Source organism: Mandrillus leucophaeus, unplaced genomic scaffold (assembly GCF_000951045.1).
Source record: "Mandrillus leucophaeus isolate KB7577 unplaced genomic scaffold, Mleu.le_1.0 Scaffold722, whole genome shotgun sequence".
Taxonomy (NCBI): Eukaryota; Metazoa; Chordata; class Mammalia; order Primates; family Cercopithecidae; genus Mandrillus; species Mandrillus leucophaeus.
The window spans coordinates 463,280-484,383 of NW_012107831.1; the positions used below are offsets into that span (position 1 = coordinate 463,280).

The 21,104-nt window shown below is 36.1% G+C and overlaps 1 protein-coding gene across 2 annotated transcripts; it reads left to right on the plus strand.

The window, feature by feature from the left end:
* The first annotated feature begins 337 nt into the window (after positions 1-337).
* On the plus strand, positions 338-18,824 carry TMPRSS11B (transmembrane protease, serine 11B). 2 transcript variants are annotated; one of them, XM_011965387.1, is made up of 11 exons: positions 338-506; positions 4,039-4,154; positions 9,523-9,638; positions 9,718-9,785; positions 11,155-11,315; positions 13,026-13,064; positions 14,060-14,237; positions 15,978-16,237; positions 16,589-16,731; positions 17,413-17,611; positions 18,427-18,443. In XM_011965387.1, exons 1-10 carry the CDS (start codon positions 499-501, stop codon positions 17,572-17,574), a joined length of 1,251 nt encoding a protein of 416 aa, XP_011820777.1. In that variant the 5' UTR covers positions 338-498; the 3' UTR covers positions 17,575-17,611; positions 18,427-18,443. The 2 variants fall into 2 exon arrangements, with proteins under 2 accessions (XP_011820777.1, XP_011820776.1); XM_011965386.1 differs by having other exon boundaries at positions 17,413-18,824.
* The last annotated feature ends 2,280 nt before the right edge of the window (positions 18,825-21,104 follow it).

A 21,104-nucleotide genomic window follows, 5' to 3' on the forward strand; every position in this document is an offset into this window, starting at 1 on the left:
ATGGCAATATTTGCCATATTAAAATTGACATATTGTAGAAAGACATTTATCGGAAACTTTTAACTAGTTATAGTTAGTTTCAATTGAGAAGGGACGAGGTAGTATAATGGAATTGGTAAAATACAGAGTTAGGATTACCCCTATATACTCCAAAGCTATTTCCTGGTTGTACATCTTAGGTGACCAAACTGGACTGTAATTTTTTCTAAATCGCCAAGTCAAGGAAATTTGTCATTCTTGGGGTGACTCCTATCTTAAAACTATAGAAATATGACTGTCATTAACACTAGTCAGACAAGTTTCATCTTAGTTGTTCGCTACATCTTTCCCAGCCCATAAAAACCAAGCTGCAACACTGGATGTAGCACATAAGTCAAAAGCTACATCAGAAGGTTGTAACTTTTATCATCACTATTACCAGCATCATCACTGTTATCGTTATCTTCATCATCATCATTACCACCATTATACCTGATACTGCCACAACATCAGAACATTATGTACAGGTAAAGGGGATTTCACTGGGGAGAGTAAGTCTGCAAAGTTTAGCAAGTTGCCATTAAGTGGGTTCTAGTTTTTTGTTAATTGATTGCTTTTTAGAATTCAGTTTTTATTTCTGGACACTGTCAAGAAACACGCTATTGTCTGAGGTCTACAGGCCCTTTGACATCTCTGGGAAAGTTTTCAAAAGTTAAAAAGAAAAATAATAATTCAGCAAAATTTTGCTTACTGGGAAAGAGTATAAATATATAATTGACCTGAAATCTTAAGGAAATGAGGCATTTCTTTTATAATCACTCATAAAAACACTACCATTTTTGTTCTCTAGTAATGTAATTGAAATCAAATTTTCTAATATTAAAAGGTTTTCTTAGGAATAATGAAAAATATGAATGCCATTATAGATTTTGAAATAATGTACTTTCCAATATAGATTTTGAATTAGCAACCAGCAAACTGCAGGTTCTCAAAACTTCATAAATTTTCAAATGACTTCCTTTTGTAGACTCTCTTTTTTCCAAAGTTCCAGGAGAAAGTGAAGATAGAGGCCATTACCCGTTTGATCATTACACTTCTCTGCTCCTTATGCACAATTCTCACCCTAATGATTTAAAGTCTTCTATGGAAAAAGATTTATTTTTATAGAATTTGAAGAATTTTGCACCACAATTGTGCTTTATCACATTTCATTATATGAGATAATTCAGGTGCATCTAATTCAAATGGTCTATAAATGAAGTTCTAATAAATGAAAACTATATATTTTTTAATGCTTTGCTGTTTAACTCCTAAAGCAATGCCCAAAAGTGGTTAAAAGGAAATCTAACCTAGGAATTGATATTTGGCATGGACTGTAAGGGTACAATTACAACAAGACTGATGTTTTAAAATTGTAAGTAATGTACTTACTATGATTTTGATTAACATGATTATTGCAAGTTGATTAAGGCAAACGGTTATGCCACAATGGCAATGAGCTTTCTTTTATTCTTTTCCCCTGTGATGGAGCTGGGTTCAAGCGATTCTCATGCCTCAGCCTCCCGAGTAGCTGGGGTTACAGGTGCTCGCCACCACGCCCAGCCAATTTTTGTATTTTTTGGTAGAAATGGGGTTTCACCATGTTGGCCAGGCTAGTCTCAAACCCCTGACCTCTAGTGAACCTCCTGCCTCGGCCTCCCAAAGTGCTGAGATTACAGGCATGAGTCACTGTGCGCAGCCAGCAATGAACTCTTATTTGAAGTAGATTCATTCTAAAAGTGAGGCAATCATAGTTTAGTTAAGTTGGGTACATTCATTGAAGATTAATTTTTAACCTATTTTCTTTGTTAAATGAAGGATTCATCTTGTAATGCAAATGCCTACCTTTAGAAAAAACTGTTGCCAAAAATTAATTTGGTAAATTAGAGTAAATTATTTCATGAATGGACATTTTTTGATATTTAGAACATAATTTTTAAAAGTGCAGTTATTTTTCAAAAATAATAATAAATTCCTAGAGGCTACATTTATTAGAGGAAGGGTTGAGTTAATCACAAACTTAACGGTATTCTTTTAGATATAAAATAATATTTTAAATTATTTTTGACAAGAGAAAGCCATGGGAGGGGGAAAAAGTCATATCAGAACTATAGTCAATAATATGTACTCTTCAGAAATTTTCAGAGCATCCAAAACGAGTTTTTAGAGAAAAATCTCTTTTAAGCTGGGTAAAGCAGTGATTATTCTGAAACCATTTCAGAACTTAGAATAATTTTTTAGGCTACCTAATGTTTAGTCTCTTAGACTAATATGAATGTCTCAGAAAGCCTGAGCTACCAGACTGTTATAACTAGCTAATCCAAAACAAACTTAAGACCTTACTGTCACAGTGCACTTTTATAGCCATTAAAAGAAACATGTTATCAAATATTAATAAAGTTATAAATACTGTATTAAAAATGCTATGCCCGAGTAGGCTTTTTATCTGAGGCTGATATTAAACAACAGAATTCTGGTATGAAAAACTACATGAAATGTGTCTGAAAGAAGGAGTTTCTTTGAAGAGCTTTGACAAATAATGTTGGTTCTGCGAAACACTAATTAACAAGTCATCAAAAGAGACAAAGACGTATAAGGAAGAGGTAGGATTAAGAATGTAGAACAGAGTGAAGAGGAAACAAGTTTAGGTGGAGTTGCACAGTTGTATAAGGTAATGCTAAAAAAACAGAAACAAAGATGTATCTACCTAAAAGTCAGTTGGTCCTGGATGGGATGAGAACGAAAAGGTTCACATATTCACAGGAAATATGTAATTCACCAAATATGTTCCCTGATTACAAACTCTTCTCTTTTGCAAGGTTTATTTAGAATGATACAGAATAGAGATTGAAGAAGCAGCTGAGGATGTTTTGAATTTGAAATCATGAATGTTTATGTTACAGCTCTTCCTCCAATGGACAATTATATAACATAATCTCTCAAGATATGAAAAATAACTAGAGTTCAAACTTCATGTAGATTAAGCTTAGTGTGGCTATACAATGTAACTGTAACCATACACTGCTTTATCTGTATGATGCCGAACCACCATATTTTCTAATTCTCTTTCATCTAATTGATTGGCTTTGATGATAAAACAACTAACTAATCTATTAATTTATATTATGCAAATAATTTACATTTGTTGGAGAAACATTATAGAAAATAGGCCAGGGGTGGTGGCTCATGCTTGTAATTCCAGCACTTTGGGAGGCCAAGATGGGCAGATTGCTTGAGCTCAGCAGTTTGAGACTAGCCTGGGCAACATGATGAGACCACTGACTCTATTAAAAAGATACAAAAAAATAGCTGGGTAGGGTGGTGCACCCCTGTGGTTCCAGGTACTCAGGAGGCTGAGGTGGGTGGATCACTTGAACCCAGTGGGGCAGAGGTTGCAGTGAGCTGAGATTGTACTACTGCACTCCAGCGTGGGTGACAGAGTGAGGCTCTGTCTCAAAAAAGAAAAAAAAAAAAAAAGAAAGAAAATTAAAAAAAGAAAAATTAGAAAATATAGTTAAGTTAAAAGTAAACAAAAAATCTATAATTTTATTACATAGAGATTACTGCAGTTGACACCATGGTGTTTCCATCCGCATTTATCAAACCTATAATTAAAACTTGTTATATTATGTATTTAATTGTGTCTACAAGTCTTTATATGTCCCTGTACATGATATGGCTGGAGTTTACAAAAATACAATCAGACTACAACTAATGTTTTGCAACCTGCTTTAGTTTTTTAAAAAAGCAAGTCAATTTCTCTTTGGCAACATGAGGACAGAAATCATGTCTATTTTGCTTATTGATATATTTCCAGTAGCTAACCTGGGCTCAATAATGATTTGTTAAGTGAATGAGCATTATGGTCTATCCTCTTTGAGGTATTTGAGGTTTCTAGGTTTTCAAGTAGCATAAAGGGCTAATGTATAAATTACAATTCATGTACTATGAGTTGAAGGAGAGGCAGGTAGATTTTGATTGTTATTATCTGATTTGAACCAATTTTTTCCTCTTTCATAGGCATGGCATATCTTCCCAAAGATCTTGGCCACTGTGGACTACGATCTTTACTTTTCTTGGAGTGGCAGCAATCTTGGGAGTAACTATTGGTCTTCTGGTTCATTTTCTGGCAGTTGGTCAGTATAGATTTTTTTCAATTTTCATCCTTGCTATAAATCTTTTAGTTTTAAAAATTGAAAAAGCAAAACATGAACATTAAATTTCTTCTTGGGAGTTTTCTTATTTACTTACTATTTTATTTCAACACAGTTTATTATAACACAGGAGTTTATAAAATTTTTTGAATCAGAGGCCTCTTTGTAAGTTATGTCACCAACTATGGAGGTATGAGCAAGACAAATGTTCAATGCTTTGATGTCAATATTCATTGTCATTAAAGGAGCTTATAGTAGGCTTATAGTTGAATTGTTACATCCTGTAGTAAATATATCTCACACTTTAGAGATTCCTTCTCTTCTTGGCTCAATTCTGCTATTGGTTATTAGGATATGATGAATAAGTAGCAATGAAAAATCTATAAATCTACAAATAACTCTTTTAATAGTAGATAGTCAAGCATGGTTGAATGGCTAAATGTTTGCCCAAACATAGTTTTAGCTTTAAAACTTTTATTACAGTATACTCACAAAGCTTAGTTTCCAATTTATTTAACCTTTCTGAAAAATAAGTCCTTAAACTTGTGTAGTTATTTAATGTTTGAAAATAAACTTGACATCCATTGTTCCACTTTATCTTCCCAATAATCCTGTGAGCTAGGGATGACAGATTTTACTAGTATCCTTATTTTCACAAACAGTACACTGGGGCTCAGAAAAGTAAAGTGACTTGCTTGATATCACAAGCTTTTAAGTAGCATAGCTTGCTTAAAATCTTAATATTAATATACTTAATAGTTTAAGTAATTATACTAGTTTATCATGATTTTTCTGAGTTTTATATCTCTGAAATACGTAACCCTATACAATAATGCAATGTCGATAAATTTTGGCTGACTTAGCAAAAATGGCATTTTTTCTTTCAACCTGGCTTCTTTTCCTTTGTTTCTCCTCAGTCCTCTTAAGACCTGTCTTTCAGAAGGGTAATGGGTGCTCAATCTCCTGTCTGCCATATCTATCCATGAAATTTTCATAATCTGTATCTTTTTGTCCTCTCTTTCCCTCTACTCATTAAAAAATAACATTCTTCACAAAATTTCCTTAAGGACAGCGCTCTGAGTTTTCAAAATCAAGCCCTTGTGAATGCATCCAGTTTTTCAATATACACTTTCCATCTTAACAGGTCCCCTTTCCTGGGGAAGCAGTGTCTTAATGGAAAGGAGTGGTACAAAGGGGAACTACAGCACCCTGGCTGGAGCAGGAGGTGCATGGGATGAGAATTCACCCTTGAATGCCTCTACATGATCAACCACCTACTATTTCAGATATAAGGCTAGAGTAGCTTAAATTGCTTAAAGTTGAATTACTTGAACTGCACTCCTTGTGAAGTAAAAATGGGCACAAACTCTGTGGTAAAGGTTGTTTGAAGTCAGTTTGAAAGATGGATTTTTGCTCTAGGACTCTGGCTTAGGAACGAATATAATATTTGTTAATATTGAGAACAACTTAAGCTGGATAACAGATATTGTAATCTTTCATTTAAGTGGTATGAAATTAGCTGATTGGCAGCTATTGTAATCCCTCATTGAAGTAGTATGAAATTAGTTTCCCTGTCTAAATACATCTATTATTTCTCAATCATTTTTTTTTTAAACTTTTGAGTTTCCACTTTTTCGATTAACTCAGAAATAAGTATTTCATGAAGATCATTATTCTAGAATGACTTTGGTTCATCTCTTTCTCAACCGTTTTACTTAACAATGTTATTACCAAAAGATTATATACACATGTATAACCAATTTCATCATTCTTCAGATAGTTTATCTAATAGTTCCAAACCCTACCTTCTTCTCAGAATCAGCTGTCGAGCGCTTTTGAAGTAGTGTTTATTCCCTAGGGCCTACCCTTAGGTTAGCTGATTCAGCTGGACCAGGGCAGGACCTACCCATGCATGGCTTTTGGAAAGTCTGTAGTGATTATGATATATAGGTGGTGTTACAATCTATTAGTATAAAACAGTGTTTTAGAGAGGTAATAAAATAATGTCTATCTTAAGAAAAAAGACTTTATAAAGTTTGAAATGGAGGGCAGTTTACTATGTAAAAGTTACTGTTTCTATGTCTGTAAAACTGAAAATCACTGACCACAGTATAGAATATGGAATAGACTTCCATTCAGTTTATCTAAATAATTATATTAGCTCAAGCTGCCATATCAAAATCCACAGACTGGCTAGTTTAAACAACAGACATTTTTTCACAATCCTGGAGACTGGACTTTTAAGACCAATATGCTGGTTGGTTTCCGAGGAGACCTCTTTTCTGGCTTGCAAATAGCTGGATTCTTACTGTGCCTTCCTGTGGCCTTTCCTCTGTGTGTATTTTGGGAGATGGCATGAAGTGAGTGAGTGAGAGAGAGAGAGAGAGAGAGAGAGAGAGCATGCACGAGAGAGAGATGTGGTCTCTCTTTCTTTTCTTATAAGGAGACTAGTCCTATTGGATTCATGTCTCAACCTTATGACGTCATTTAACCATAATTCCCCCTTAAAGATCATGTCTCCAAATACAGTTACATTGGTGTTTAGGGCTTCAACATACAAATTTTGGAGAGGACACAATTCAATCCATAATAATAATCAAGTGAAAATTAATTGTAAAATGGTACCTTGAACTGATAGAATTCTCCAGTAAAATCATAACTGGAATCAGAAATCTAAACATAATGGTTTCTTGGAATCTGGGCATGATGTATGAGACTTTTGACAAATTAATCTAACTACTTGTAAATACCCTGGTTCAGCATTCTGGGTGTAACACAAAGTTAGCAGATTCTAATTATTTACTTTAGTTCATTTGGTGACAAACTTCACAGACGAAAATGATAAAATAGTAGAAAGAAGAGGGTCTTAGAGTTTACTGTAATTTAGTTTTTGTTTTTTTTTGTTTTTTGGAGATGGAGTCTCACTCTATTGCCAAGGCTGGAATGCAGTGGCACGATCTCAGCTAACTGCCACCTCCACCTCCCAGATTCAAATGATTCTCCTGCCTCAGCCTCCCAAGTAGCTGGGACTACAGGCATGCATCAACACTCCCAGTTAATTTTTCTTTTCTTTTTTTTTCTTTTTTTTTTTTTTTTAGTAGAGATGGGGTTTCACCATGTTGGCTAGGCTGGTTTTGGACTCCTGACCTCAAGTAATCCTTCCGCCTCGCGTTCCAAAGTTCTGGGATTACAGTCGCAAGCCACCGCACCAGGCTGCTATTTAGTTTTTATGATTAATAAAGAAAATCCCAGTGGGTTAAATACACCAAGACAGCACAGCTGATTTGTGATGGGGCTGGAACTAGCTCCTCTAGCTTCATATGCATTTGTCTTTTCAGGAAACTTCTCAGACAGACTTTGGCATTGGGGCTTTTGTATGTACTGGTTACCATAAGGAAAAATATAGGAATCAGTGGAAATACAGGAAACCAGTTTTTATTTTATTTTATTTTATTTTATTTTAAAGTTATTTCTAACTTACAGGGTAACAAATTATTTCAGCTCAGGAGATCATACTTTTCAGTCACTTAGCGACTACGTGGTGTATGGTAAAGGTGGATCAAAAGCACAAGTGCTCTCAAAATACAGGAATGGCTAATTACTTAAACAAAACAGGGTATTGTTTCATATTAGTTCCTGTTTTTTTTTGAGATGGGGGTCGCACTCTGTCACCAAGTCTGGAGTGCAGTGGTGCAATCACAGCTCACTATAGCCTTGAACTCCTGGGCTCAAGCAATTCTCCCACTTTAGCCTCCTCAGTAGCATGACTACAGGCGTGTGCCACTATGCCTGGTAATTTTTAAAATTTTTTGTAGAGACAGGGTCTCACTATGTTGCCCAGGCTGGTCTTGAACTCCTGGACTCAAGCAATCCTCCCACCTCGACTTCAAAAAGTGCTAGGACTATAGGTATAATCCACCGCATCTGGGCAGTTCCTATTTTTAAAAGATTGGTCCTGTTTTAAATTGTGGTGACCTAATGTACCAGGTGAAGCAGTTTATATTTGGGGAAAGGAAAAGATGGAGATATGAGACCTTGTGACACACAGCAAGCACCACCTATCATATGCTGTAGAGAAATAAAAGGGCACCATGCTTTTACACTGTTGGTGGGAGAGTAAATTAGTTCAACCATTGTGGAAGACAGTGAGGTGATTCCTCAAGGATCTAGAACCAGAAATACTATTTGACCCAGCAATCCCATTACTGGGTATATACCCAAAGGATTATAAATCATTCTCCTATAAAGATACATGCACCCTTATGTTTATTGCAGCACTGTTCACAATAGCAAAGACTTGGAACCAACCCAAATGCCCATCAATGATAGACTGGATAAAGAAAATATGGCACGTATACACCATGGAGTACTAGTCAGCTACAAAAAGGATGAGTCCATATCCTTTGCAGGGACATAGATGAAGCTGGAAACCATCATTCTCAGCAAACTAACACAGGAACAGAAAACCAAACACCGCATGTTCTCACTCATAAGTGGGAATTGAACAATGAAAACACATGGACACAGGGAGGGGAACATCAGACACCGGGGCCTGTCGGGAGGTGGGGGTCTAGGGGAGGGATAGCATTAGGATAAATACCTAATGTAGGTGACAGGTTGATGGGTGCAGCAAACCACCATGGCACGTGTAAACCTATGTGACAAATCTGCAAGTTCTGCACATGTATCCCAGAACTTAAAGTATAATAATAATAATAATAATAATAATAATAATAATGGCACCATGGAGTCCTCCAGGAATAACATCAAGGAATAGAAACCAGGCCAGCAGGCAAAGGGCATGCAAAAGGGTGCAAGACAGTGTATATCATCCAGAAAGTGAAGGATGACTGATGCTTGTATGTTTCCTGTATTAAAATTGCTTAGAAAGATTAATTGGGTAATTGCTAGGCTGAGTTTAGACTATACTTGTAAAAGATGTTTTATCTCTAGTGCATACTCAGGTGGATTGTTAGTGATTGCGGGCATTGCTGTTTTGAGAAGAGTGCTGAGGGTATATCTGGACTTGGCAGGACAGTAATGTCTATTATCACATAAAGGGAAAGGGGGGGTCATTGAATGAACGATACGGAGTTGCCATTTCTGGAATAAACTATTGTTCACTCCTCTCCTTTTATTTTTCTCCCTCCCTTGGATTTTTTTCTAAACTTGGGTTGAATGTTGAGGTAGAGCTATAAATGGTTAAGGCAGAGGTATAAATGTTGCGGCAGAGGTATAAATGGATTATTTCTAAAGCTGGGTTGAATGTTGAGGCAGAGGTATAAATTGCTTTAAAGTCACTTTCCACTTTAAAATTCATTGAGGTTTTTTTTTTTTCTTAATTTTGCAGAGAAGACTTATTATTATCAAGGTGATTTTCATATTTCTGGAGTCACGTACAATGACAATTGTGAAAATGCAGCTTCACAAGCCAGCACAAATCTAAGCAAAGATATTGAGACTAAGGTAAATCAGAGATTTTTAAAGTTAATTTTATCATAAATTTGATTGAAATATATATGGTGACTCTTTTTTCTCTTGTCAGATGTTAAATGCATTTCAAAATTCCAGTATATATAAGGAATATATCAAATCTGAGGTCATCAAACTTCTGTAAGTACAAGTTCATTCAAGATTTTATGAAAGTAGGTGATATATCATACAACCTTGATTTTAGATAACAACACCACCAAAAAACAAACATAAAGAAAAATAGAAACAAAGGAACAGAAAGAAAGGAAGGAACGAAGGAAACAGAAAAAAGAAAAAGAAAAAGAAAAATCAAGTTCTCCATGAATGAAAGTATCACTGTATCTAGCAAATTTCTGTTCTAGACAAGAGTCGTTATACACAAATCTTTAATCTTCATACCTGCAAAACAATTACAAGGTTATTGGTGGTGGTCAGTCCTAACTGACTGTTATGATGAAAGATAATTATAACTCCATGGAAAACAAATAATTCAACTGGTTTGTTTTTAGCCCATACCTTACCTAAAAGCATCCTATTTAGTTTCCTTAATAATTTTCATTCTTGCAATGACTGTGGAACAAAGACAATATTTTAAGATAACATCTGTATAGACATACCTATGAAGGATGCCTGAAGATAGTGGTGGTAGGGAGGGATGCAGGGAGGAAGGTATGGTGTCTGGGGGAAGAGTAATGAGGGTAGAGCTCACTTGTAATTGGTAATTGTTAATATCTATTCTGGGGAATTCTGAACTCTCAAAACAAAACAAACAAAAAATCCAGCTGACCTAACCAACCTACTTACCTACAGACAAAAACCTTCAAAGACCCTATAATTGATCATGATTATTTGAAAGTGAAATTATGGATATTTTCAAAAATTCTGATTGATATGGTTTGGTTTGAAAGTCTTCCAAAATGAATTAATCTCTTTTCCCGATTAATAAAAATAGTTTACTGAATATATAATCAAGGTGTTCTTCATGCTTTAGAATACTCTTTCTGAGCTTTCTCATTGCATAGATCTGTTGGGGGCAGACTGGTTATGTATAAAAAAACCATGGCAAGAAGTTTAGCACTGGCTTCTAAACACATGCTGGAAATTGTGTTTTGAATGCTTCCCTGCCCTACCTTTACTTTCTCATTGATCTCTTTCTCTAAAATGAAGTTATTAGAGAAATTCTGTATGAGAGCGCTGGTTTTTATTGTATTATAGTAAGACTTCATGCCAATCATTTCTTGGCCAGTATTCCATTTCCTGTAGGTGTTTGAAATATTCTGATTTTAGTTTGTGGTCTATATTTTCTTCCTTGAATAGTATGTCTGAACTAGACATACTAGAAGACTTTTTACGTATCTTTGCATTTTATACATGTTTAGATAGTATCTGTATATTTTTCTTTAATATATGTAAAGAAAATGTGATAATTAAAATGTGTGAAATTTAATATGTTCACAAAACCTCTAAAAGATCAAGAAACAGTACATTAAAAAATTTCTGTTGTTTCTAGGCCTAATGCCAATGGTTCAAATGTACAGTTACAGCTGAAATTCAAGTTTCCTCCAGCAGAGAGAGTTAGCATGAGGACTAAAATCAAGGCTATATTACATCAGATGTTGAAAAACAACATGGCATCCTGGAATGCAGTTCCCGCTTCCATTAAACTCAAGGGTATTTGACTTATTTCCATTATTTTCTATTACATAGATTTTTTTCTGTATTATTTTTTTAAAAGTACTAAAAAGTGAACTAAGAGTTTTAGTAATTTGGGAAAAAAATATGCGTTCCTAACTCCGTCACTCCTAGCAATGACTTGGTAGTGGAAAGGGCAGTGCCAAGGAATCACTGTCTCAAGAATGATAGGAATGAGGGTTACATTGCAAGCATGGATGTAAGTTTGGAAGGGTTTGGCTATTATGCATGGGAAAGGGGGTGAAGGGTTCTAACTGAAGTATCTTTTGTTTTTTTTGAGATGGAGTCTTGCTCTGTTGCCCAGGCTGGAGTGCAACGGCACGATCTCGGCTCACTGCAACCTCTGCCTCCCAGGTTCAAGCAATTCTCCACCTCAGTCTGGTACTACAGGCGTCTGCCACCATGCCTGGCTAATTTTTTTGTATTTTTGGTAGAGAAGGGGTTTTATCATGTTAGTCAGGCTGGTCTCAATCTCTTGACCTTGTGATCCACTCGCCTCGGCCTCTCAGAATGCTGGGATTACAGGCATAAGCCACGGAGCCCAGGCAAAGTATTTTTCTTTTCTTCTCCCTACTTTTGCCAGGATCTCATGACAGAAAGCAGATTTAGGGCTTTCTTGGTGTTTCAGTAAGGAGACTGCAGGAGTAAGAACAATGTTGGGGATGCGAGTTCTTATCGATTCTTGTGAGAAAACTGGAGTAATACCACTTTTAAAGAAAAAAAATTGTCTGGAAAATTCCCTAGAAAACAAGGGAAGAAAATGATAAGATTTTGCCTCTTTACAGAAAGTAAAGTTTGTAAAGATCGTGAAGGTTCTGCAAAGGTCTTGAAACTGTCACTTGGATTGTTAAAAGGCCAGCTAGGTGATAAGCACGTGGTTTCAGAGTCCAGTTTCATGGTTCTTGGAGCCAGACTATTAATCCTAGCATCCTTGAGAACTTGAAAGGCCAGCAACATCTGCCAGTTACTGCTCCTTTGCCACACAATAAAGATCCCGTTACCAGTGAATCACTAGTAAGAAGTGAACCTGAGGTATAACTTTTCAAAAGAGCAATAAAATTTTTCTGTGAGTAGCTTTTGGGAAAGAGGGATACATTGTTTACTCTCTTTCTGTGTCCCATAGAGTATAGTCATCATTTTCTGGTGTTTCTTTAGTTTCCTCCTCTTCTCCTTCTCTCTGAAGTCTTTTATCAATAGGACAAAGATTTAAATTTAAGGTCTCAAAATTTCATGATTCATTCTTAGTAAGGAGATTTCCCTAAAAAGCAGGATAGGCCCGATGAAGTATAATTTTAATTGGGACACTTTTCCTTAAAATGTATATAATTCTCGGCATTTCAGAGTAAAGAGAATTATCATGGGGAAGAAATCCCTGCCAAGATCTCTTAAAAATATTTGTAAGGGTGCCAGCTTCTTACAGCACTGAATATTTTACTTCAATAATCATAAAACTGATTTTTGTTTTTTATTCCTTTTTCTCTTTTTCTAGGCTACCTAGCAGAGATATGGAGAGATGGCTCTAATATAACAAATAAGAGTCAGAGGGGCTGAAAATACCTGAACTACTCCAAATAGTTAAATGTTGGACAATATTGGGTTAGGAAAGTTAGCATTTATGTTCTTAGGTTGAAGTCAATTGCTTGGTGGTATTTGGTCAATTTTATATTTTGTTTTGTGTTTCACTTTCAGAAATCAGCAAGGCTGCTTCTGAAATGCTTACCAACAACTGTAAGTTAAGGACCTTTTTATTATAAATTTGATGAACTCACAGGTATTTTCTCATTATTTTTCTATTAAAAATATTTGAAATATATCATGTGGAAATCCCATAACACACTTTCTGAATTACTGGATATACTAGATATTGACTTAGAATTTCTCTTTGAAAAACACTGGTCTATTAATTTTAACATTTATTTAAACATATATAAAAAGTTAAATAAGAATTGATTCCAAATAATAAAATTGTGAGTGAAAAGTATCATATTTAAATATGTTAAAATGAGAAAGACTGAAGGAAATGACAATTTAGGATAAGAAGAAAATATAAAACCTGGCTATATAAAATATGTTTATTAAAGATAAAAACAGTTCTGCATCTTAAACATTATTATTATTTTTTGCTTTAGAGGTGGGATGTTGCTATGTTGTGTGGGCTGTAGTGCAATTCACAGGTGCAATTATAATGGACTACGCCGGGAACTCTTGGGCTCAAGTAATCCTCCTGCCTCAGCCTCCCAATTAGCTGGGCCTAATGGGAGCACATCACTGTCCGGTTACATCTTTTAAATACATTCTCTTTAGAGTATCTTGTTGTCCACAAGGTACATTCATGCATTCATTCACTCCATGGATATTTATGGAGTATCTTTTGTTCACATGGTGTCTTACAGACAGCAGTGCATATACTATGCAAGATGTAGACACCAATGAGGCAAAGTTTCCACCTTCAAGAATCTGCTTAGAGACAAGAGTTATAACACATAGACACAACAAAAGATAGTGGTTGAAAGATGTTTGAGACTGGAAAAGAGGATAAGTAAGAACCACTCAAACCAAGATAGAATACAGAACCAACACAGGAATATCTTGTAGGAAAGAAACATCATCAATTAGAAGATGTTGAATAATCACTGAAGGGTTTCAAGTAATTTTTAATGATATATTTTTTATAATGCATAATCAAAGATACCTGCTCTTGTGTAAATTAATCCTTTCTCTAGGTTGTGGGAGACAACTAGCCAGCAGTATCATAACTGACAACAGAATTGTGAATGGAAAAAATGCCCTGTTGGGGGCATGGCCATGGCAGGCCAGCATGCAATGGAAAGGCCATCACTACTGTGGAGCCTCTCTGATCAGCAGCAGGTGGCTATTATCTGCAGCTCACTGCTTTGCTAAGTAAGTTTGAACATTTGACTAAATGAAGGATGCTGGGTGCAAAACTATTTTGGATAGTATGTAGGGGTTAACTTAATGTGTCAAAGTTCACCAAGACTATATGAAATGTACAATCATATAGAACATTTACGATCACCTGCATAATTAAAGAGCAGGAAAAGCGTTTAAATTAGGGAAAGGAGAGAAAAGCGAATGGAAGTATTAACATTCTCCAAATAGGTACCTTGGCCTGACATTAAGTGCTTTACTTAACATCATTTCATTTAATCACAACATTCAATTCTGTACGGAAGGTATAGTTTAAACTATTCGAAGATGAGGAAACCAAGGCTCACTCAGGAAAGGTGACAAATCTTGGCTAAGATCACTCAGCTCTTTTGTTTGTTTGTTTGTTTGTTTTTTGAGATGTAGTCTCACTCTGTTGCCCAGGCTGGAGTGCAATGGCGCGATCTCAGCTCACTGCAACCTCTCTCTCCTGGGTTCAAATGATTCTCCTGCCTCAGCCTCCCGAGTAGCTGGGATTACAGGCACGTGCCACTGTGTCCAGCTAATTCTTGTATTTTTAGTAGAGATGGGGTTTTACCATGTTAATCGGATTGGTTTTTGTTGTTTTGTTTTGTTTTTGTTTTTTTTTAGTCAGACTGGTCTTGAACTCCTGACCTGGGGTGACCCGCCCGCCTCGGCCTCCCAGATTGCTGGGATTATAGGCATGAGCCTCCGTGCCCAGTCTAGCTCTTAAATAATAGAAATTGAATGTGAATTCAAGTATGTCTGACTCCAGTTACTAGGTGCTTCCTTGTCTTGCCATCCAGAAATTTATAATCTAGTTGAAAAAATTTAAATGTCATATATTAAAAGTACAAGGCTGCATAGTGTTGTAAACATGACATGTATTACAAAGATAGTAAGTACTATGGAAATTTGAAGAAGAAAGACAGCATATCCATCTGATGTAAAATTTAACCTGGACCCCAAAATTGAGTATATCCAAAGGAAGATAAATAGTTCTACGAAAAAGACATATGCACTTATATGTACACCACAGCTGTATTTACAATAGCAAAAACATTAATTCAACCTAGATGTCCAGCAATGGTGAACTGGATAAAGAAAATATGGATAATATACACCATGGCATACTATGCAGCCATAAAAAGAATAAAATCATAGACTTTACAGGAACATGGATGCAGTTGCAGGCTATTATCCTAACTAAATGAATTAACGCTGGAACAGAAAATTAAATACCACAGTTCTCCCTTATAAGTGAGAGCTAAACATTGAGTACATATGGATACAAGGAAGGTAACAATAGACATTAGGGCCTACTTGAGGGTGGTAGAAGGGTGAGGGTCAAAAAAGTAGCTATTGAAACTGAGAGTATGTGGCAATAAGACTAATTTTGGACCCCATTCACTTATGGGATTGAGGATGCTCATGTGATTCTTGACCAAATTAAATGTTCAGAAACTGGATGTAACTGAAGAAGCAGGAGAAAACATCAGTGACTCTACTTGAAAGGATCTGCAGAAATCTGACAAGTCAGAGTCCTCAGCATTATTTTTATGTGACTGCAACATTTACGACAGCTCCATGTCAAAGATATTTTTCCAAATAGAATTTCAGTGGGTTATAGTGTTGTTTGGAAACCTCATGCCTTAAATTTGTGAGATAATCACCACTACGAACACTGTTGTGACCCAGAAACTGAGTGTATTCTAATTACATTGTGTCCTCTAGGAAAAATAATTCAAAAGATTGGACTGTCAACTTTGGAATTGTAGTAAATAAACCATATATGACACGGAAAGTCCAAAACATTATTTTTCATGAAAATTATAGCAGTCCTGGGCTTCATGATGATATTGCCCTTGTGCAGCTTGCTGAAGAAGTTTCTTTTACGAAGTACGTTCGCAGGATTTGTCTTCCTGAAGCCCAAATGAAGCTCTCAGAAAATGACAGTGTTGTTGTTACAGGATGGGGAACACTTAACATGAATGGTAAGTTTTTTTTATAAAATCATAATAGCTGCATGGGAATAACTGTTTAATCAATCAATCATCCCCTCATGCCATTAATCAATCAGTAAATATACTGAAAAGAAAACCAAGTGGTAGGACAAAAAGCATGATGTCAAATTGTCTTCACTTCCTAAAATATCTCTAGGAATAGGAATTGGAAAAATTGAAATTATGTTAGGCAGCCAACAATTACAAACACCTGAAAGAGACTAATCTAACCTGGGACTGGCCTGACCGTTGGTGACCAAGAGAATCTGCTTTATGCTGTAGATATTCTTTGTCCCAGCAAAGTCTAAGATCTGCATAATATGCAGTACTTATTGCTTTTAGGTTCATTTCCAGTGATGCTTCAAGAAGCCTTTTTGAAGATTATTGACAACAAAATTTGCAATGCCCCGTATGCATACTCTGGCTTTGTGACTGATACAATGTTATGTGCTGGATTTATGTCAGGAGAAGCTGATGCATGTCAGGTATGTCTAGTTACATTAACCAATTGTTTTCTCCCAAACAGTTAATCAAATGGAAGCTTTTATCCACATAAAATATTTTTTTTGTGTTAACGATATTGACATAGTAGCTTTGTATTTCAATACACTGAAATCTATTAATATGTTAATCCCATTTGTGTACCAGACACTAGCCTACATGCTAGGGATGTGGAGGTGAACACGCTCCTGCCCTCGTGAAGTTTCCAATCTAGGATTTCATACAAAGAATAATACTTAGAAGAAGTTTGCAAGATGAATTTTGTCCTACTTTCTGGGCAACCTGCAGACCTAGAATGTTGTCTTCTCTTTATCCAGAAATGCATCAGGAGTCTGAGCATGTGCCTATGTTACTCGTTCCTCAGAGGCTTCATCATAGAGGCTTAAGCTCAGTGCAAGCAGCTAAGTCACCTTCTCCATATTCAAGCTGCACTCATTATATAAGTCAAACTCTGGTTTGCTCAAGTCAACATTTGGCAGTTTTAGGCCATATACTCTGGTTTGTAGCTGTCTTGCGTTTAAAAAAAAATCCTAAGGGTTTCAGAGTTCTAAGCCCAAAGAGAGTGAATTGGTTTCGATGCCCAGGAGGTATTGACAACTCCACAGGAGAGGTAAAAGGAAAGTTTTTGTTAAGACAAGAAATATTTTTTTCTTTTCTTCTTCTAGAATGATTCTGGTGGACCACTAGCTTACCCTGATTCCAGAAATATCTGGCATCTTGTTGGAATAGTAAGCTGGGGTGATGAATGTGGTAAAAAGAATAAGCCAGGTGTCTATACTCGAGTGACTTCTTATCACAATTGGATTAGATCCAAGACTGGACTCTGAAAGAAAAGGAATTATACAAAGGAACATAAAGACAACTGCAGGTTATCCTTATCTGTGGCTTTAGGATATTTTTATTTTGATTGTTGGTAAACTAATTGTTTTATTATATATAAAAATATAAATGTCTTTATTAATATTTTGTTATATCTAAAACACTGTCCTTGCATTTATTAATCTTTTAAATTAATGTAAGAGATAAGAAGAGGCTGGGTGTAGTGCGTTATGCCTATGATCCTAGCACTTTGGGAGGCCAAGATAGGCGGATTGCTTGAGCCCAGTAGTTTGAGGGCAGCCTGGGAAACATAACTAAATCCATGTTCAAAAAAATACAAAAATTAGCTAGGCATGGTGGCGTGCACCTGTAGCCCCAGCTATTCAGGAGGCTGAGGTGGGAGGATTGCTTGAGCCCAGCAGGTCGAGGCTGTGATGATTTGTGATTGCGCCACCACTGCACTCCAGCCTGGGCAACAGAGTGAGACCCTGTAAAAAAAAAAAAAAAAAATAGAGAGAGAGAAGAAAATAAAGAAGGCTAATATATAATTTTTCTTAATAGCTGAGTTGTGATTCATTTTACCATTATATTCAGAATTGACCTTAATTTGCTTTCCAGAATCAAAAGAAAATAAAATATCAATTTTGAAAGTATGAGAACATATATAGGAGATTTATCAAATGAGTTACTTTTTATTATATCAATTATAATTTCATTTTGTTAAACTGGAATATGTGCGACAGTGTAAATTAATTTTTTACTTACATGTGAAATGATTCATGTACCTCATAAAATCATGCAATCTTGCAGCGAAGAAGGAATATCAGACGTCCAACTAGACTGAGTCTTTCAATTTACAGATCAAGAAACTGAAGACCAGAGAAGAGAAATGATTTGCTTAAAGTCACTCTCCATCATCTGTGATAAGTTGATAAATTTATCCTTACACAAATTTGTCCTCATTGAGTTTAGATCCAAAATTTGTCAGGAATTAAAGAATGACTTTTGAGTGGCAATTATTTATACAACATTTTCTTCATACTCATCTTTTGTTATTTGCTTTCGCTTGCAGCAAAATCATATGAGGTCATCAAGGGCGGAGAACTGTGTGGCATCTCCTTATAGTAAAAGTGCAATCATATGGATGGCTAACTTTGTAATCTCTACAAATAATTTACCTTATGTAATTTTCCAAATGTAAAAGTCACCAAAAATTTAAAGGTCATTAAAATAAACTAAAAAAATACTCCTTTCTTCAGTTGTTTGTAGAGTTACTCTTTTATTCTTTATTATAAAATATGGCTCAAATGACATGCATATTGACATCAAGCAAATCTATAACCAACTGTAACAAGATGGTTTCTTTCTCTCCTCACTTCTGTTTCGGGCCAGCCACACACATTTATTGAGTCCCTAATGTGTTTCAGGAAATGTCAGGTATAGATACAATGTCTTCCTTCAAGGATACCACATTTAGGGAATAAAGATAGGCACTAAACACATAAATAAAATAATTTTACATTATGATAAATGTTATAAAGGAAATAAAAAGTAATGTGATAGAAAATGATGGAGCAGATAAGCTATACTTTACATTGGGAAGTCTGAATGACATCTCTGAGGGGGTAGCTATTTGAGCTGTACCTAAAGAATGAAAAGCCAAGCCACGCGCGGTGGCTCAAGCCTGTAATCCCAGGACTTTGGGAGGCCGAGGCGGGTGGATCACAAGGTCAGGAGTTTGAGACCAGCCTGGCCAAGATGGTGAAACCCCGTCTCTACCAAAAATAAAAATTTAGCCGGGCGTGGTGGCACCCGCCTGTAGTCCCAACTACTCGGGAGGCTGAGGCAGGAGAATCCCTTGAACCTGGGAGGTGGAGGTTGCAGTGAGCCGAGATCACGCCACTGCACTCTAGCCCGGGTGACAGAGCAAGACTCCATCTCAAAAAAAAAAGAATGAAAAGCCAAAACATAGAAAACATATGAAAGAAAAGATACCCAAAGGGAACCAAGTATAAGATCCAGAGAGAGAGAGAAAAGTGAGATGGATATGTGGGGCAGAAAGAAGGCCAATGTGACTGAAACCCCGTGGATAAATGAGAGACGGTAGGAAAGAAGATGGAAGAGGTAGCTGGGGGCCAAGTCAAGTACCACTTGGTAAGCCATGGTAAAGACCTTGGATTTTCATTCTAACTGCAATGGGATGCCCAGGAGTTTTCTAAGCAAAGGGAGTGAGATAATCTAATACATACTTTGAAAAGATTACTTAACTTTGATGAAGACAATTGGCTGGAGTAGGGGTGAAGAGCACAGAATGAGATACAGGCAGACAGGTTAGAAAGCTACTGCAGCTGTCCTAGTAAGAAATGAACACATATTCACCCTTTTCCTTGGGCTAGGAATATACCTTGGTAGGATAACAGAAGATGCCCTTTTATAGTGCAACTCAAAGTAGAACAAACTTTAATATTACTAAGAGGCCAAAGGTATTGCAGGCTGTGTAATGATTTCCTTGTCTTGAGGATAGTTAATTCAGAGGTCAGATGTTACAAACATTTAATTTATCCCCAACATCATGAGTTGAATCACAGTCTGTCCCTTGCTTCTTCCAGAGGGAAAACAAATGGAACCGAATGAGTAATAACCCTAATATGGAAGAAAGAGGAAAGTGATTGGAAGGAAAGGGTGGAAGGGAATTTGAAGGAGGGTGGGAGATTGGTGGAGGAAGAGAAGTTGTGAGACTAAGGGGTCCATGAGAAATAAATGAAGAGTGAAGATTTCTCGAGATTGAGGCTCTCTGGTTGAACAAGGAGGGATATGATAGCATGAGTGGCCAATCTCCAGGCTTGGTGTAGGTAAGGAGCAGGTGGGACAAATTATATAAGGTAACGCAGTTATTATTCAGCAAAAGGTGGATTCTTTATGGGGTGTAATAGCAGCCTTTACTTCAGTCTTAAGAACTTAGAATCTTCACATTCATATGGACTCTATGTGTGATGGATCAGCTAAAAGTAAGTGTTTTTTTTTTCTTTCTGGTAGTAATAGACTGCACCATCCTGGCCTTCTGATGTTAACAGCACATTGAGAAGTTCACACAAGCAAAGAATTAGAGGTCTGCCTTGAGAAATAAAACCAACGACACTAATCACAATGCATGAAAATTAAAATGCGAAATTGACAAAATATCATTATTTGCATTATAAAATTAGTCACCATTTTATTAAAAAGTAAAAGATTTTCTTAAAATGCTTTTAATACTCATAAGTGGTATGGAAAAGAAACCAGAGATGAATGATTAAGGAGGTATCTTACGCTCCCCTCATCCCCCAGCTAAGCAGAACAAAACAAAACGAAATAAAACAAAGAACAACTTGGTCTAATTTAATTCTTTCTTCCTGATTTTAAGTAGGGGAAGTTGAAGTACATTTTGAAGGAATCCACTGAGCAAGAATTTGACAAAGAGCATACCATCACTGACTAGCAGGACCACAACTATTAGTAAATGTCCATATGTTCTTGAGAAACATACAAATTTATATAT